This window comes from Salvelinus alpinus, chromosome 32 (assembly GCF_045679555.1).
Source record: "Salvelinus alpinus chromosome 32, SLU_Salpinus.1, whole genome shotgun sequence".
Lineage (NCBI taxonomy): Eukaryota > Metazoa > Chordata > Actinopteri > Salmoniformes > Salmonidae > Salvelinus > Salvelinus alpinus.
Genome location: NC_092117.1, coordinates 22524652 through 22543138, shown reverse-complemented (window position 1 = coordinate 22543138; position 18487 = coordinate 22524652). Strand labels below are relative to the sequence as shown.

Below are 18487 nucleotides of genomic sequence, written 5' to 3'. Positions count from 1 at the left end.
CATGACATTGAGCATGTAACTCAGAGCGTATCGCGTAAAAACACTTTATGTGCGGTGCACATTTCACAGGTCAAATGCTGCAGATGTGAAGACTGGGAGTCAAAGGTTACATGCCCTTTATGATGACTATGGCTGAGATTCATAGATTTCCAGATAGTGCTTTTAGAAGTGCGTTTGATTTACACAGCAGTGTGTCCAGGATTGAGGGGGTTGACACTTGATTTAGAAACTGATAATGCAATTCACTCACAATTTATAACGTGTGATTTGGTTATAGCGCAAACCATTTTTCTGGGGCAGAACTAATCGTGTGTGTTAACTCCTCTGACTACATCAGATATTTGTCTTTGAGCTGATGCCATGGGTTTGACATGGATCTGCGGACATCTGTGCTAGTTAAAAAAAAACATCACAAAGCTCCCTTCAGACTTTCAGGATATCGACTTCAAATGAGCCTCAAGGTCAAGTGGAGAAATGTGTGGAATCCTTTTATTATTCTGGGCCTGGATGCCACTGATCATGTTCCTTGATGGCAGTTAAATAAGGAACCCTCACAATAACACACATGCATTAGTTCTGCTCTGGCCTTTTTTGGGTCACTGACCTGACTTAAGGTTGAATATGAAGGTTGCTGGTTTAAACCCCTTGAGGAATACACAGCTGTTTAAATGGCCAGCTGTAAAAAGTGGCAGAGATTTAGAGTGCAGGTCGAATACATAAGTTACCTTGGATAATAGCTTGCTCTCTTGGCATTGGCAGACATAAAATAACCCCTTGGGGCAAATCCATCATTTCTGTCAATGAACAGCACCCCCGAGGCATGAAAGTCACAAGGAATTCAGCAGCGATGCAAGCTGACAACTTGATCTTTTGATGCAGTCCAACGCTCCTCTTAACGTCTGACAGTACCTTGTCTAATTTCTCCAATTCAATTAAGGGCTAGAACTTCATTATCATTCCGTGGACGGCATGTTTGAAAAAGCCCTTAGACACCTCCGAATGGTTTCTGAAGTTCCACATAGACAGCGCTACCACAGGATCTGAAGGACTCGTCAGCAGTGGACATTCATCTGACAGATTTCCTGAGAATATGCAGCAATGAATAAAAAGAACACTGTAGAAAAGTGTTGAATAACATTCAATCTAAATACTACCATGATTATGTCTTGATAGCTTGAAATGATACATTTCATACACATACTGTACGCTCCTGTTTTGAACTACACTATTTAAATCTGAGCTGGCAATGGTAGAGCGATGGTGCAATATAACACTAAAATGCTTCCTCGCTAAAATAGTGCTGCTGCAACAACATCTTGTGAAATGCTGCTGTACTCAGTGAAATAAATCCACAACCACATACAAATTAGTTGCCCTCTTTACTGAAGCAATGCTGACGCAAGTGCCACTTTGACTTTCTTGGTCCAAAATAGCAACTTCTCTGTTTTTATTCCCACATGACTATGAAACTAAATCAGGGGAGGGCCTATATTTCATTGACGTACAAATATGCTTTTGAAAGTCCGACATCTTCCCAACAAAAGGAAGAGATAGTTTCACAACCCTGTGACCCAAATGAGGCCAAAGATCATAGACAGAGAAGGGAGGCACAGTGAGAAAGCCTGTTAGTTGCAGAACAACTTCATGTTTTGTCCTTCAGGTTGAAAATCCCCTCTGAGCACCAGTGTTGCTTAAAGTGCAGGGTATTATTTGAACAACAAAACAAGGCTAATGTCCACATAAAGTCGATTTATTTTTCAGAGAGGACATTAGTATGTGGTGAACTAACACATTTGATCTGTGTTATTAAGTTATGAACAGCAGTCAGCATCTGACTTGTCTGACATGCTAATAATTCTCACTCTGGCATTTGACAGGTGAGCTACGCCCCTCGTGTAGCCTCAGGCTTATTTCCATGCCTAGTCATTTCGAGAAAATGGTCAGAACATCAGATGCATCAAAATTGAAAATATACATTCTATTTACAAAAGAATAGAAATTGTTAGATGACACAGTTGTCAAAATAAACAGTATACAGGGTTTATTTATTATTATAATCTTATAGGAATTAAGGTTTTTAAAAATGTATTTCACCCTATTTGTAGACGTTGCATGATAGTCGTGTACACTCGAATATTTGTTAGGTTCCCAGAAAAAAGTATTTGTTAGTGAAGAGGCCATGTAGAATATAAATGCAACCACAGCATAATACATAATTTAGTTGCTGAGAGCTATTCTAAATTTAATGAAGAATGTGGTTTGCTTATTCTCAGTGAACACTGGGGACGTTGAAACACAACACATAATGCCTAGCATGCAATCACTCGTTAGTGATTACTGTTCTACCTGCTCACTAACCAGAGAAAGAGAGACAGAAAGAGATTAGGATGGAGGAAGCGAGAGCTGGTTGAAAGAGACAGGATTTGCATACATATTTATCCTTTTAAATTTCCATTATTTCCACTTTTAGTGAACACCAATTATTCATGATTCACCCATTATTCAAGCATATGTACTACTCTACAGCAAACAACCTTTCTTTTTTTAAATAACAGCACATAAAATCCCTACTGGAAGCAAACTTTCTGATTGTGTATATTTTTCATGCTGGGTAGCTCCATTGATGTGACATTTTCACAGTCACTGAGTCTGATGTGTTTGAAAGGGGGCTCTAACAGAGGGCAGCTCACTACTCCTGACACAGGTCAGGACACAGTATTACATGTACTCTAGGATTAAACAGACCTCTACAAATGAGCTAAATCCCCCAGTGAACAACAGCCTAAGGTGGGACCCACCCAGCCTTAAGGTCTTAACCTAATGTTTACACAAGTATATATCTCTCTTCCATATACACTGAGCGTACAAAACATTAAGGACACCTGCTCTTTCCATGACAACGACTGACCAGGTGAATCTAGGTGAAAGCTATGATCCCTTATTGATGTCACCTGTTAAATCCACTTCAATCAGTGTAGATGAACGGGAGGAGACATGTTAAAGAAGGATTTTTAAGCCTTGAGACAATTTTATGTGTGCCCTTCAGAGGGTGAATGGGCAAGACAAAATATGTAAGTACCTTTGAATGAGGTATGGTAGTAGGTGCTAGGCACATAGGTTTGACTGTCAATAACTGCAACTGTGCTGCGGTTTTCAGACTAAACAGTTTCCTGTGTGTATCAAGAATGGTCCACCACCCAAAGGACATCCAGCCAACTTGACACAACTGTGGGAAGCATTGTAGTCAACATGGGCCAGAATCTTGTGGAGTCCATGCCCCGACGAATTGGGGGTATTATTAGTATTAGGAAGATGTTCTTAATGTTTTGTACACTCAGTGTATGCAGGTTGCCTTTGATTCTCATTTAGAAATGTCACACAGTGAGGGTAACACAGAGAGGCGAGGAGTAAGGGAGATGGGGGCAGCACTGTGATTTTATAAAAATGTATTTGATCTTTATTTGATCTTCTCTCATCCTCTGGCATTATGTTTCACATGTTATTCCCCAGCCAACCTCCTAATTTCCAACAAATTGTGTATTATGTGGTCCTTTCCATTTTCCTCAAAGACGATTCCTTCAGTACACTGACTGACAGGGGAGGATGAGTGATCATTATCTCTCTAACAGAACCTGTTTTTTTTTTGGCATTCCTATAGCCTTTGTAACTCATATAAAGCTTTGCCTTTGGATTTCCTTTCATCTCTGTGGTTTACTTATGCTGCAGGAGCTCAGATGTGAAATATAGTGTGACAAGTACAGAAGTATGCTAGTAAGTGCACAGTGGGTCGTTTAGGTAGTTAAACAAAGTTACAGCTTGTTATCCCTTCAGAGCTTAATACTGTATACTGAGATGGCTTCCAATTGCCTCTTTATGTAAGCTAACGAGTATCATAATGCTCTTATTATGGAAATTAAAAATACAACAAATCCCAATTTGAATAACAATAAAAGTCAATGCAACAATAGCCATTTTCAAATGCTCAAATTTCAATATGAGACAACCGACACAACACCCTCTATCCTTTTGTTTGTCACAAGAATTTGTAAATTAAATTCTGCCACCATCCTGGATAGGTCACATAAATTCAATGTGAAATCGATTCTATTTCTGGGATTGTATAACCGCACGCAGCAAATATAATTACATGAGAAAATGATTGCTATGCCCAACAAACGTCAACTGTGGAACATTAAAAACCTATTATCAAAGGGAACAATTTGCCAGATATAACGTGGAGGGCAAATCTAGCCATATGTTTATGAAGATGGGGACCAAATGCCAGGTAGTAATTATCAATCATCATCAAAATCCAGTCAAAACAGCAGGTTGCCTGGACCCCAGTCCCCATGGCAACAGGCCCACATCGCAGCATGTATGTTTACAGGAAATGAAATAGTCCCTTTTCAGTTCAGCCTCTTTCTTCCCTACCTCACAGGTGAACGCAGCATTTAACTGCCAGCATTTAACTACATTGTCCTTAAAGGAAAAATCCACCCAAAACCAGTAATTCCTATAATGAACAGTGTTAAATAACACTAATATGTGAAAACAATATTTTTTGTGAACAAATGTTTAATTTTGGCATTGTAAGGTTGGTAGCAACGTGAAAATCTTTGTGGAAATCGGAAATCTGTTGCAGTTCAAGTTGACTACACAACCCACAATGCAATGCTATCTCTATGCTCTGGCCATAGAGATCCTATAGGTTGTTATCAACAAAATGTCACAATAAGGTACAGAGTGTTCGATTTGCCTGCTGGGGGTGCAAGGAGACCCCCAGCTTTGCTAAATCCATTGACAACTAGGTGCCGTTTGCAAGGGATTGGCAAATAATTGGTAACTATTTGGTTGTAATGATAACTATTTGGTTGTAATGTTAACTATTTGGTTGCAATGGTAACTATTTGGTTGTAATGGTAACTATTTGGTTGTAATGTTAACTATTTGGTTGTAATGGTAACTATTTGGTTGTAATGGTAACTATTTGGTTGTAATGGTAACTATTTGGTTGTAATGGTAACTATTTGGTTGTAATGGTAACTATTTGGTTGTAATGGTAACTATTTGGTTGTAATATCATCACCTCGATCTTGAAGAGCATAGTCAGAACTACACATTTCTGATTATTCCATGCAAAACATTTGCGCACATTAAGCTCTATCATCAGAGTTATACAGCAAGTAACTGCATGCATCAAAGTCAACATGATCATTAAACATCAGATATGTGAGGGTTGATTCACGATATCTCTAAATATTGGCCACCATTAATTGGATATTTGAGTGATACAGTGGGGCAAAAAAGTATTTAGTCAGACACCAATTGTGCAAGTTCTCCCACTTAAAAAGATGAGAGAGCCCTGTAATTTTCATCATAGGTACACTTCAATTATGACAGACAAAATGAGGGGGAAAAAATCCAGAAAATCACATTGTAGGATTTTTAATGAATTTATTTGCAAATTATGGTGGAAAATAAGTATTTGGTCACCTACAAACAAGCAAGATTTCTGGCTCTCACAGACCTGTAACTTCTTCTTTAAGAGGCTCCTCTGTCCACCACTCGTTACCTGTATTAATGGCACCTGTTTGAACTTGTTATCAGTATAAAAGACACCTGTCCACAACCTCAAACAGTCACACTCCAAACTCCACTATGGCCAAGACCAAAGAGCTGTCAAAGGACACCAGAAACAAAATTGTAGACCTGCACCAGGCTGGGAAGACTGAATCTGCAATAGGTAAGCAGCTTGGTTTGAAGAAATCAACTGTGGGAGCAATTATTAGGAAATGGAAGACATACAAGACCACTGATAATCTCCCTCGATCTGGGGCTCCACACAAGATCTCACCCCGTGGGGTCAAAATGATCACAAGAACGGTGAGCAAAAATCACAGAACCACACGGGGGGACCTAGTGAATGACCTGCAGAGAGCTGGGACCAAAGTAACAAAGCCTACCATCAGTAACACACTATGCCGCCAGGGACTCAAATCCTGCAGTGCCAGACGTGTCCCCCTGCTTAAGCCAGTACATGTCCAGGCCCATTTGAAGTTTGCTAGAGAGCATTTGGATGATCCAGAAGAAGATTGGGAGAATGTCATATGGTCAGATGAAACCAAAATATAACTTTTTGGTAAAAACTCAACTCGTCATGTTTGGAGGACAAAGAATGCTGAGTTGCACCCAAAGAACACCATACCTACTGTGAAGCATGGGGGTGGAAACAAAATGCTTTGGGGCTGTTTTTCTGCAAAGGGACCAGGACGACTGATCCGTGTAAAGGAAAGAATGAATGGGGCCATGTATCGTGAGATTCTGAGTGAAAACCTCCTTCCATCAGCAAGGGCATTGAAGATGAAACGTGGCTGGGTCTTTCAGCATGACAATGATCCCAAACACACCACCCGGGCAACGAAGGAGTGGCTTCGTAAGAAGCATTTCAAGGTCCTGGAGTGGCCTAGCCAGTCTCCAGATCTCAACCCCATAGAAAATCTATGTAGGGAGTTGAAAGTCCGTGTTGCCCAGCAACAGCCCCAAAACATCACTGCTCTAGAGGAGATCTGCATGGAGGAATGGGCCAAAATACCAGCAACAGTGTGTGAAAACCTTGTGAAGACTTACAGAAAACGTTTGACCTCTGTCATTGCCAACAAAGGGTATATAACAAAGTATTGAGATAAACTTTTGTTATTGACCAAATACTTATTTTCCACCATAATTTGCCAATAAATTCATTAAAAATCCTACAATGTGATTTTCTGGATTTTTTTTCTCATTTTGTCTGTCATAGTTGAAGTGTACCTATGATGAAAATTACATGCCTCTCACCTTTTTAAGTGGGAGAACTTGCACAATTGGTGGCTGACTAAATACTTTTTTGCCCCACTGTATAAACTAAAAGTGAACTATTAAAGTATGAGTGGTTTAGGTTAATTGCTGCTGACAGACATGATAGGCTATATATATATATTTTTTTTTTCACCTTTATTTCACCAGGTAGGTGAAAAGAACAAGTTCTCATTTACAACTGCGACCTAGCCAAGATAAAGCAAAGCAGTACAACAAAAACAACAACACAGAGTTACACATGGGATAAACAAACGTACAATCAATAACACAATAGAAAATCTGTATACAGTGTGTGCAAATGAAGCAAGGACGTAAGGCAATAAATAGACCATAAAGGCGAGTAATTACAATTTAGCAATTAACACTGGAGTGATAGATGTGCAGATGAGGATGTGCAAGTAGAATTACTGGTGTGCAAAATAGCAGAAAAAAACTAAAACAAATATGGGGATGAGGTAGGTAGTTGGTTGGATGGGCTATTTACAGATGGGCTGTGTACAGCTGCAGCGATCGGTAAGCTGCTCTGACAACCGATGCTTGAAGTTAGTGAGGGAACTATAAGTCTCCGGCTTCAGTGATTTTTGCAATTCGTTCCAGTCATTGGCAGCAGAGAACTGGAAGGAAAGGCGAACAAAGGAGGTGTTGGTTTTGGGGATGACCAGTGAAATATACCTGCTGGAGCGTGTGCTACGGGTGGGTGTTGCTATGGTGACCAGTGAGTTGAGATAAGGGCGGAGCTTTACCTAGCAAAGACTTATAGATGACCTGGGGACAGTGGGTTTGGCGATAAATATGCATAAAGGTCGCAATGGTGGGTAGTATATGGGGCTTTGGTGACAAAACGGATGGCACTGTGATAGACTGCATCAAATTTGCTGAGTAGAGTGTTGGAGGCTATTTTGTAAATGACATCAAGGATCGGCAGGATAGTCCATTTTACGAGGGTATGTTTGGCAGCATGAGTGAAGGAGGCTTTGTTGCGGAATAGGAAGCCGATTCTAGATTTAACTTCCTATTGGAGATGCTTAACGTGAGTCTGGAAGGAGAGTTTACAGTCTAGCCAGACACCTAGGTATGTATAGTTGCCCACATATTCAGAACCGTCGTCCAGAGTAGTGATGCTAGGCAGGCGGGCGAGTGCGGGCAGTGATCGCTTGAAGAGCATGCATTTAGTTTTACTAGCATTTAAGAGCAGTTGGAGGCCATGGAAGGAGTGTAGTATGGCATTGAAGCTTGTTTGGAGGTTTGTTAACACAGTGTCCAAAGAAGGGCCAGATGTATACAGAATGGTGTCGTCTGCGTAGAGGTGGATCAAAGAATCACCCGCAGCAAGAGCGACATCATTGAGATATACAGAGAAAAAGAGTCGGCCCGAGAATTGAACCCTGTGGCACCCCCATAGAGACTGCCAGAGGTCCGGACAACAGACCCTCCGATTTCACACACTGAACTCTATCTGAGAAGTAGTTAGTGAACCAGGTGAGGCAGTCATTAGAGAAACCAAGGCTGTTGAGTCTGCCGATAAGAATACAGTGATTGACAGAGTCGAAAGCCTTGGCCAGGTCGATGAAAACTTTGACAATGTCAGGCTCTTTCCAAAAGCATAATCTCTGATGAAGCAAGCTAAATAACACATATTGCTATCTAGCTAGCTACATGCCAAATGGATATGCTACCCTCAAGTATCTGAAATGACATGATTAATTGATGTTTACTGATCATGAAAAGCATGCAGTTACTTTCTGTATAACTCTGATGATCGAGATTTTAAATGTGAAATAATCTGAACTGTGTTGTTCTGACTATGCTCTAGTTATAACATTTATTTAACAATCCCTTGTCAATGGTTTTGGTGGAGCTGGGTGTCTCCTTGCCTCCCAGCAGCCAAATTGAACACTATGCATCATATTGTGACATTTTATTGATAACGACATATTAAATTACTAGAGGAGCTATGTCATAAACCAGGGATCATCAACTAGATTCAGCCGCGGGTTATTTTTTTATTGAGCGGATGGTTGGGGGGCCGGAAAACATAATTGCAAATCATTTGTAGACTGCAAATTGACGGCAATAATCCCAAACAGATCAAATATTTGACTAAAACATAATAATTTCCAACCTTCCTTACATTTTTGTTTTGCACAGAAAACTTGGGGGGGGGGGGGGGGGGACAAATAAAACCGAATAAAGACCGCCAGTTAGGAAACCCTGTCATAAACCCTCAAGGTTCCAGAATGGGGGGAAATGTAAGCCTTATTTTGTACTCAGGGCACCATTAGGAATGAAACCCTGGTCTCAATTGGGCTATCCTGAATAAATAAAAGTTAATAAATTTCTTGGAAAGCTGTGAGTGATATTAAACGTCCTCTCACTTACTTTTTGTATTTTTCGTATTTTTTGTATATATTTCAATTTATTTTCAATCTCTTTTCCATTTTAAAATTAAATATACCTTCCGGTAACCCGCCTCACCCAATGTGACACGGATCCGCTATTTTTTAGACCTTATAGCCAGAACCTCCATCAGAAGCTAGCCATCAGAAGCTAACCAGCTAATTAGCTACTAGCCATTTAGTCATTGTTAGCCACTGCTAGCGGCCTTTACCTTCTGCACAGACACCAGCCGTTTGTTTTAGCCTGGATAATACTTGCCAGCCTGCCAGTATCGGACTGTTTTCTCCACTACAACGCCAGATTCCTGCCGTAAGCCCTGGACCATTACTCCTGATCATCACAGCTAGCTAGCTGCCACCGAGTGACCCAGCCCCGAAGCGAGCCCTGAGCCAGGCCCACCTCCCGGCCTACTCTGTGATCACTCGGCTATTCAGCCGATGCCTCCCGGACTCTACTACAACATGGCTAGAATCCACTACTCCACCGGATCCTTGCCGTAAGCTCTGGACCTTTGCATCGGATCATCGCTGCTAGCTAGCTGTTAACGAGTGGCTATAGTGGCTAATGCCCCTGCCCCGAAGCTAGCACCAGTTAGCCACGAGCCAGGCGCATCTCCCGACTAGCAAACTACAATACCTCTTTCGCCATCTGGCCCAGAACCCTTTGTCGACACGGCGCCCCGCCGTACCACCACTACTGGTCCGCCGACGTAACTCCATCCTCTGTGCCCTCACCCGGGCTTTGCCGGATGTCGGACCAGACGCTTCTACTTACCCCGGCCTGCTAACTTTAAACGCTGTGTCTCCTGCGTGCTAGCGTAGTAACAACTACCCTGCGGCTTCCCTGTTCCATCTATTGCTGTTCACTGGACCCTATGATCACTTGGCTACATAGCTGATGCCTGCTGGACTGTTCATTAATCACGGTACTCCATTTTGTTTATTTTTTGTTTATCTGTCAGCCCCAGCCTCGAACTCAGGCCCTGTGTGTAGTTAACCGACCCTCTCTGCCCATTCATCGCCATTTTACCTGTCTTAGCTGATTAGCTGTTGTTGTCTCTCCCAATCAACACCTGTGATTGCTTTATGCCTCGCTTTATGTCTCTCTCAAATGTCAATATGCCTTGTACACTGTTGTTTAGGATAGTTATCATTGTTTTGTTACTACCTCTATTACCAGTCTGTTCAACCTCTCTTTCATATTGTCTGAGATCCCTAAAGACTGGAATGCGGCCGCGGTCATCCCCCTCTTCAAAGGGGGTGACACTCTAGACCCAAACTGTTATAGACCCATATCCATCCTGCCCTGCCTTTCTAAAGTCTTCGAAAGCCAAGTTAATAAACAGATCACTGACCATCTCGAATCCCACCATACCTTCTCCGCTGTGCAATCCGGTTTTTGAGCTAGTCACGGGTGCACCTCAGCCACGCTCAAGGTACTAAAAGATATCAAAACCTCCATCGATAAAAAACAGTACTGTGCAGCCGTCTTCATCAACCTGGCCAAAGCTTTCGACTGTCAATCACTGTGTTCTTATCGGCAGACTCAACAGCCTTGGTTTCTCAAATGACTGCCTCGCCTGGTTCACCAACTACTTCTCAGACAGAGTTCAATGTGTCAAATCAGAGGGCTTGTTTTCCGGACCTCTGGCAGTCTCTATGGGGGTGCCACAGGGTTCAATTCTCGGGCCGACTCTCTTCTCTGTATACATCAATGATGTCGCTCTTGCTGCGGGTGATTCCCTGATCCACCTCTACGCAGACGACACCATTCTGTATACATTTGGCCCTTTTTTGGACACTGTTAACTAACCTCCAAACGAGCTTCAATGCCATACAACACTCCTTCCGTGGCCTCCAACTGCTCTTAAATGCTAGTAAAACCAAATGCATGCTTTTCAACCGTTCGCTGCCCGCACCCACCCGCCCGACTAGCATCACTACTCTGGACGGTTCTGACTTAAAATATGTGGACAACTACAAATTCCTAGGTGTCTGGCTAGACTGTAAACTCTCCTTCCAGACTCATATTAAACATCTCCAATCCAAAATTAAATCTAGAATCGGCTTCCTATTTCGCAACAAAGCCTCCTTCTCTCATGCTGCCAAACATACCCTCGTAAAACGAACTATCCTGCCGATCCTTGACTTCGGTGATGTCATTTACAAAATAGCCTCTAACACTCTACTCAGCAAATTGGATGCAGTCTATCACAGTGCCATCCATTTTGTCACCAAAGCCCCATATACTACCCACCATTGCGACCTGTATGCTCTCGTTGGCTGGTCCTCGCTATATATTTATCGCCAAACCCACTGGCTCCAGGTCATCTATAAGTCTTTGCTCGGTAAAGCTCCACCTTATCTCAGCTCACGGGTCACCATAGCAACACCCACCCGTAGCATGCACTCCAGCAGGTATATTTCACTGGTCATCCCCAAAGCCAACACCTGCTTTGGCCGCCTTTCCTTCCAGTTCTCAGCTGCCAATGACTGGAACAAATTGCAAAAATCGCAGAAGCCGGAGACTTATAGTTCCCTCACTAACTTTAAACCACAGCTATCTGTGCAGCTAACCGATCGCTGCAGCTGTACATAGCCCATCTGTAAATAGCCCACCCAATCTACCTACCTCATCCCCATATTGTTTTTAATTTACTTTTCTGCTCTTTTGCACACCAGTATTTCTACTTGCACATCACCATCTGCTCATCTATCACTCCAGTGTTAATTTGCTAAATTGTAATTACTTCGCTACTATGGCCTATTTATTGCCTTACCTCCTCACGCCATTTGCACACACTGTATATACACTTTCTTTTTTTTCCTCTATTGTGTTATTGACTGTACGCTTGTTTATTCCATGTGTAACTCTGTGTTGTTGTTTGTGTCGCACTGCTTTGCCTTATCTTGGCCAGGTCGCAGTTGTAAATGAGAACTTGTTCTCAACTAGCTTACCTGGTTAAATAAAGGTGAAATAAAAATAAATAAAATAAAAATTATATGATACAATATAGCACTTGTTGCATTTACAACTTGTCTAAGTCCTGTCATCAACTGATTTCAGCCAGTGTATGGCTGTTGATTGATTGCATTGTAGCAAACTAACAAACATGCATTGCAGATAATTCTCCAAATTCATTATTTTACACAATATCTTATCACAGCACTGGCAAACCATGGTTGACCAACTCCCTGACCAAAATGGCTGACTTATCCCATCATATGACGGTTCTTGTCCATTCTAGTATTCTAATTCCTAACTCTATACTCCAAGTTGATATTCAGTAATAATAAGGATTTCCCCTTGACCGGCCCACAAATTGGGGAAAACAAACATTCTTTCACATTGACCCCAGTGTAAAAGAGCCAACTTTGTAGTACATTTTTAGTTATACAGAAAAAACAAAACATGCCGAAAAGCTGCTGTGTTGTTCGATGTACATGTAACCAGGTCAGAAATCCCGACCTATGGTTCGCAATGCACCCACGTAGGGAGATATAGCCTGCGAGAAGAGCCCTGTGGCTTCAGGCTATTTGGTGTGGGTTAGTGGGAAATTGTGGGGACTCGGTGTCCAAGTAGGCTACACGTAACTATAGCTCTATGTGTGTGGAAAACATTTCATCACTGGTAAGGTATTTAACTTGTTTAGTACAGTCCGTTTGTAACTCCATTCACTAGTTGTAGCTGTATAGTCTGTTTGTGTTGTTGGTGTTGGCTAGCTTATTGTTCCAGTCGGTAGCTAGTTAGCACTCACTCACATGGCTGCTAGCACCGTCATGAAAAGGGGCATGAGGGAAGCCCTACAATATAACGTTTTTCCAAGTAGTGAGAACGCTTGGGAGCAGGCAATGTTGAAAAGTCATCTTTAGACATGTTGTACTTTTCTTCAATGTAGTTTTGTAATTGACTAAAACAAGCAGACAACAAGAAAATTGCGTTTGAAAAAGGTTACGTTTTTGCTGTGAGCCACTGAGGGAAACCTAGGTAACCACAGGTTGTTTTCCCCACAGGCGGCCTGAGCCGTGACTTTCTATCTAATACCGACTGGGAGTATGGAGATGGCTGGCTAGCAAACGTAGCTACACACAATAATACGAAAGTCAATAGCAGCATGTGAAGTAGCTAGTTAGCTGTAAAATCGCCTAAACAAACTGCACTATCAATTTAGGAGTCTACAATCTCACCATGTTCCACCTGCAGATTGTGTGCTTCGCATTGGAGTCTGACGTTTGCAACAGCACCATGCAATGCACCCTGGACTGAAGAGGACAAATCTGGTTGACCTTCTGTTAAATTACACATATCTCGAGGTAGGAATATCTAAAAAAAATAAAAAAAAATAAAAAAAAATATGATCAATGGCTCATTCGAGAGAAGACCTCCTGCATTATGACATCAGACAGTATTCAAATCTGACCTGTATGATAGACGTTTTTGCGATCTTAAAGTAATCTTCCTATTACCTTCCAGTGTAGTGAGAGCGTCTTTTACACAATGCTACGTCATACCGACTGTATTTCTGCCTGCATGAACAGCAAGAGCTCAGATACATATGAAAAGATAGTTGACTCAATACACTCTTAGAAAAAAGGGTTCCAAAAGGGTTCTTCGGCTGTCCCCATAGGAGGACCCTTTTTGGTTCCAGGTAGAACCCTTTTTTGGTTTCAGGTAGAATCCTTTTTGGTTTCATGTAGAACCCTCTGTAGAAAGGGATCTTCATGGAACCCAAAAGGTTTCTACCTTGAACCAAAAATTGTTTTTCAAAGGGTTCTCCTAGAGGGGCAGCCAAAGAACCATTTTAGGTTCTAGATAACACCCTTTTTTCTAAGAGTGTAGAACATCACTCGGAGATGCCAAAAAATTATATAACATTCAAAGTGGGTGAATCTTTCCTTTAAGAGGGCATACACACTTCCTTTATGTCCACTACTATTCCATCTGGTTGGGATACCCTGTAAAACCACACATTTCACTGCACCTATCCAGTGTGTGACAATAAAACATCTTTATTTTATTTAACCACAGGGTTAAAGTTAACAGCCCTCGAAGCTCCTGATACAGCTGAAGACACGTCTGTAATATCTGGATGTTGTTTAATAATGGCCCTAAGGTTTATTATGTTCCCCTGCAAAGACCAATACTCTTTTTTGTTGTCCATGTCTCTGTCCCTCTGTTTCAACTTTACATATAATACATGTCTTCGTGTAGACCTACTTTCTATGTCACAAAGGCTCAAAATACCTTCTTAGATAGCACAGTGTCTACTGTATGTCATTTTAAAATGTTGTGTGAAAATAACATTTGTGTCACATCTTACCCAACAACCCTCTGATACATCACTTATACCGAATAACCATGGTCTTTCATCCTCCTGGAATAAATATGAAATTCACTTTAAACAAGATCCGCTAATTAACATGATTAGCTAATAAACAAAAGCAATTTGAGCTAAGATGATCAGAAGTGCGTATGAATTTGCCTTGTTTATTATTGCTGTCATTTGCCACTGCAGCTTTATTTGTGCAGTGTTGTCTATGCACCCCTTGGGAAGGGAACATTACTCTTTCATCAGATCAAATGAAGTGAAACGGAGTGATTCCAGGAAGAGCCAATTAAACTGTTCAAAGACGTTTATTATGGTGAGGATTATGAAATCATTTTCATTGGGTGGAGTGTGATAGAGGGTGTGAATGTGTGTGATTGTGCTGAGCAAACTCATAAAGTAGCAGTGCTTGAGTGTACACTAATACACTCAAAGTACACTCAAGCATTAAATTGCCCCTTTGCCATTCTCACATGTACAATACCATACATTTAACTTAAACATACAGTTCAACGAGCATTCTTTAATCCTGCTCTTTTAAAATTATGCATATATAAATCAGAATTTTACTTAAGCACACTACATTTTTCCCTCTGCCTTTCATTCTCGCTGTCCACTTTCCTCCTCATGTGATACACTCATGATCTTTGCAGCGTGCCATTGGGACTCATTAACAGACATCATTCTCCAAACTCTGCCAGCTTTAAACCACAACCAAGCTGACAAGCAGAGTAAGGAATGATCTGAACTCTGACCTCGAAAAAACTTGACAACATCCCCGTGCTCCATTTAGATCCAGTCACAGTGTGTGATTTGAACACACCAAACGCTCTGTCCCCACCCCACCATACATCTCCTCTGCCCTGTTCCATTAAGAAAGATACAAGTGTTGCTCTGTTGTCAAAAAGGAGGAAAATATCAAACAAATACATTAATAGTGTCATGTTCTAAAAATATATATCTGAGCAGTTTACATACAGTAGAGTTCAGATTTGCCTTGTGCCTATGAGTTGGCAGTGTCACTAAATGGCTATTGTTTAGAGAGAAGAAAATCCCTTTTAAGGATGAAAGTCAAGCCTAACAACACACAAAGGGGCTGTCCCAAATACGGCATGTCTTTCTGTGAGAGCGAATGTAAAACAGACAAAATTACGTAATGTGGGATTTGCTAAAAACGGGCTAACCTTCAAACGTTTCCAGATTATTGATATTGACAGAGTGAAACAAAAACGAAATGGGTCTGGCTGGGGCTTTTAAAAATCAAAGAATCTGTTTCATATATAACTACCCAGCAGTGGAGGAGCTCAAGACTTATGCTATTCATTACCGAGAAAGGAGAAATCACAGCGACCTATAAATAAATGAATGCATGAATAAACACACCCATACATCAATAAACCATAATGCATTCCAATAGATTACGCTCCAGTTACATTTGATGGGATTGAGTTAACCAAAGAGCTATTGTGACGACTTTGTCATGTAAAATCTTTGAGCATTAAACTGTGGTGGTGATAAATAATACATGTATACTCATTTCAAATAGGTCAGGGCATGCTTTTCCACTACCTATTGTCTGTTTGTAGGGTAATTTATTCCTCTGAGAGATAGTGAGATGTTTCCCTCGCTGAATAACACAGATGCCTTCCTTCTTCATTGTACCGTGATGAGGAAGAAGTGTTAGTAAGAGTGATGCTATTTACAATACTCATAAACGATGTTCAAAAATACCAACATTCCTCTACCTGCAAATATGATAGGAGCAAAAGACTGCCCACACAACGCACTAAGGGGAAGTTCATCCATTTTTGCATGTGGCCTTATTTTCACTCAAACTTCCCATTTAAAATACAAACTTCAAGGGTGTGTAATATCATCCCTCGTGACTCATTGACTCCAGTCCCCAGCATGCTACTCCACAACCTCTATACGATGTGTTGTGTAGGAATTAAGCAACTTCAAAAGCCTGTGAAAGTCCTCTCCTTCCTCTCTCTGTCCAGATAAATCCTACCTCCAGGCTGTTTAATGTACAGACAAAAGGCCTGTAATAATGTGCATCTGGGCAGCTTGTTTCTGATTAGGATACAAAACAAGGGATATTATGCTTCGCCACACAGTCATGCTATCAGTGGACTGAAAATGCTTTTAGTTCAGTACCAATGTGAGATTCTTCCTAACATGAAACATTTTTTTTCACATGCTTATTAAATCCTTAATCTAATGTTTCAATGATATGGCATATGGATGATAAAAAATGCATGACCATGGTAAACACAATTCCGAATTGATGGGAGGTTCAGAAAGATAAGAAAATTACATACCTATGATTACCCAAATATATTAAAACAGTGGCAGCTATATAGCCTGATTTTAGCTTTAGAAGAAAGGTTTCAGAGCAGGAATTCTTCCAATCTATAGGGGAGCACATGTTAACAGTTTAGCAGGATAAAAATGGGCCTGTCTTAGACAATCTCCAGCTCTACTGGGATTCAGTGGAGGGGAGTGACACAGGCACACAAAAGAAATCACTCCTTTATCAGTGTGTTTATATTCTGCTCTCATCCTGGCCATGCTACAGTGCTTTTACAGGAACATTTACAAAGTTTACACTCCAGAGCGAGTGCCCTTCATTTCACAATACGATAAAAATAGAATCTCTTTAGGATCTATGCATCTGGGTAGCATTAATATCCAGCAATAAATCTTTCCCCCCCGAGGATTACTAAAAGGATTCAGATGGATTCCAGAAAATGTTCCACTTTAATAAACATAAAACCCCAAATCTGAGCGGAAACATTTCAAACAGGCAAAAAATAACAATTTTTTTTTCACAAAAACATATAGATTTTATCTCCTTCCCAGACATAGCAGTTTGAATAAAAGACTAAACGAACGAATGAGCCTGTAGTTTCACCTCAAACATAAGTACCTCATCAGCTTTCAAAACACTGTTTATTTAAGCAATGGGTATTATGTTTCTCAGAGGTGGGGGCAGGGAGAGTAAGCAACATTATTACTTTTTCGCAGGAAAATAAGAACTTGTCTCACAATATTCTCAACGCATGGTTCCACTGTTGCCAGGCATGTAATTATACCAATGTTCAAGACAACATGTTCTCTCACAGCATATTCCAACCACAGAATTACAATTTTAGTATGATTCCCACAGAGCAAAGTCAATCTTACTGCCTCTAACTATCTCCCAGAGGAAATGTCTTGGAACGCTAACATTTCTTCAAATCTTTCTTTGTAGACTATGTTATGTAATGACAAATTTTTCTTCCGTCATATCTGTGTGGTTGTACAGAAGAGTATGTTCACAGAAAATATGATAATAATATGCAATAGTCACATTGTCATCATCCTCTCCAAAGTTTGGTAGAAATGAGGCTACATGAATATGGAAATAGGAAGTAAGTACATGATACTAAGTGACATCATGTCAAGCTGCCCTGCTATTACACGGGCCTTGAGTAACCAAAATAAACCCTTAACGTTCTCTAAATGACAGTGGCACTCCTTGGTCCTCTCTAGATAGCAGCATTTTAATTATTAGCAGTGTTCCAGTAGTTCTGCAGTGACACAAATGACATTCTGTCCACACACCGTGAGGTGGCTGTCAATTCACTTGAATAAAAAAAGAACGTCTGTTAAATGGGCAATGCTAGCAACGCTAGAAAAAGACTTGGCCAATGTTAAAGGTCAGGATTAGCATTGGAAAAGCATAAATACAATCGTTTCCAGTCACTTCTAGCTTTAACAACGGCCCATTATTCACTGCCCCTGGCACTTGACCTAATAGAAATCTGGATTAAACATGGGTGATTTTAATGTTTCCTAACACGAATGAAACACACATTAATGTGGCGTACTGAAAGAAGTGGTGTTTACGTAATGACACTTCAGTCA

At 40.9% G+C, this 18487-nt stretch overlaps 1 protein-coding gene across 2 annotated transcripts in view; it reads right to left on the bottom strand.

Moving 5' to 3' along the window:
• Positions 1-18487, bottom strand: part of LOC139562604 (AT-rich interactive domain-containing protein 5B-like) — a 63750-nt gene that overhangs the window by 23326 nt on the left and 21937 nt on the right. Inside the window, exon 1 of one of the 2 annotated variants that reach the window (XM_071380420.1) lies at positions 13440-13564. The exons of the other annotated variant lie outside the window; for it this stretch is intronic. Coding sequence (XP_071236521.1) covers positions 13440-13557 — 118 coding nt within the window. The 5' untranslated portion in view covers positions 13558-13564. Of the gene's footprint in view, positions 1-13439; positions 13565-18487 lie in introns of those variants that run through there. 2 annotated transcript variants of the gene reach the window in all.